The following is an 886-nucleotide window of genomic DNA, read 5'->3' as shown; positions in this document are numbered from 1 at the left end:
CCTTCCTCCCTCGCGACGTCAAGCGCCTCGGCCTTGCCACCCAAGGGGGATGGGCGACGAGTGCCAGCTCACTCTGCTCAGTAAGGCACTGGGGTGGCAGGCCCTGCTCGCCCGGTCCCGGACCAACCCCCCATCCATCCCGCAGGAAGCCCCCTGCCCCCTCCGAGGCAGCGCTCGCTCGCTCGCTCGTCTCCAGTCGGGGCTCTGGCCTGGTGGTTTCGGGGACAGAGCCTGGCAGAGGGAGTCTCAGAGGCTTCCTCGGTGTGGCGGACCATGCCAGTGAAGTGAGAGGGTAAGGCTCCCTCCCCGCGAAACCTGCCCTACCAGTGGGGAGTACTAAGGGACAATATCGCTGGCCGGTCCGGGCCTGCGGCTGGGTGTGTGGCGCCCCAGGGGTTTCTGGGGGACAAAGGTCAACAGTTGCCTGCAGGCATGGCACAGGGGCTGGCCCCACCCGTGCCGCTCACCGCTGCATCCCCTCCTCTGCTACTCAGCTCCTTGGGAACCGCCGGCCAGAAAGTCCTGGGAACAGGGATAGCTCTGGCATACCCCAGCAGGAATTCCCCTTTCCAGCTGAGCGCCTGCTTCCCCAGGAATGGGGTCAGGATCCTGGGCCAGCAGCACTGCAGCGAAACTAGTCCGTTCTGATAGTTCAAAGGTTTAGCGCAGGACTGGACAGTTTCCTTCCCAGACTAAGGCCCAGCCGCCTCCCCCAACCTTGGACATCCCCTCAAAACTACAAAAATGCACCTTCAACATCTCCATTTAATATTTACATTCAAGCAGGTAATAATTGGAAGCTTATAGTTTAGACATTTCTAGTAGCAGCAGGTTCTAGAGAGCTCGTTTAGCCTTTTAACTTTTTTTTTTTTTTTTTTTTTTTTTT

The 886-nt window shown here is 58.6% G+C and overlaps 1 protein-coding gene across 1 annotated transcript in view; it reads right to left on the bottom strand.

Moving 5' to 3' along the window:
- Positions 1-336: 336 nt before the first annotated feature.
- Positions 337-886, bottom strand: part of Cbx4 (chromobox 4) — a 7,399-nt gene continuing 6,849 nt past the window's right edge. The window contains exon 4 of the mRNA XM_048796623.1: positions 337-399. Coding sequence (XP_048652580.1) covers positions 337-399 — 63 coding nt within the window. The remainder of the gene's footprint in view (positions 400-886) is intronic.

The sequence above is a fragment of the Marmota marmota genome, unplaced genomic scaffold, assembly GCF_001458135.2.
Source record: "Marmota marmota marmota unplaced genomic scaffold, marMar, whole genome shotgun sequence".
NCBI lineage: Eukaryota > Metazoa > Chordata > Mammalia > Rodentia > Sciuridae > Marmota > Marmota marmota.
The sequence above is the reverse complement of the archived record's forward strand: the minus strand, read 5'-3'. Positions and strand labels throughout refer to the sequence as shown.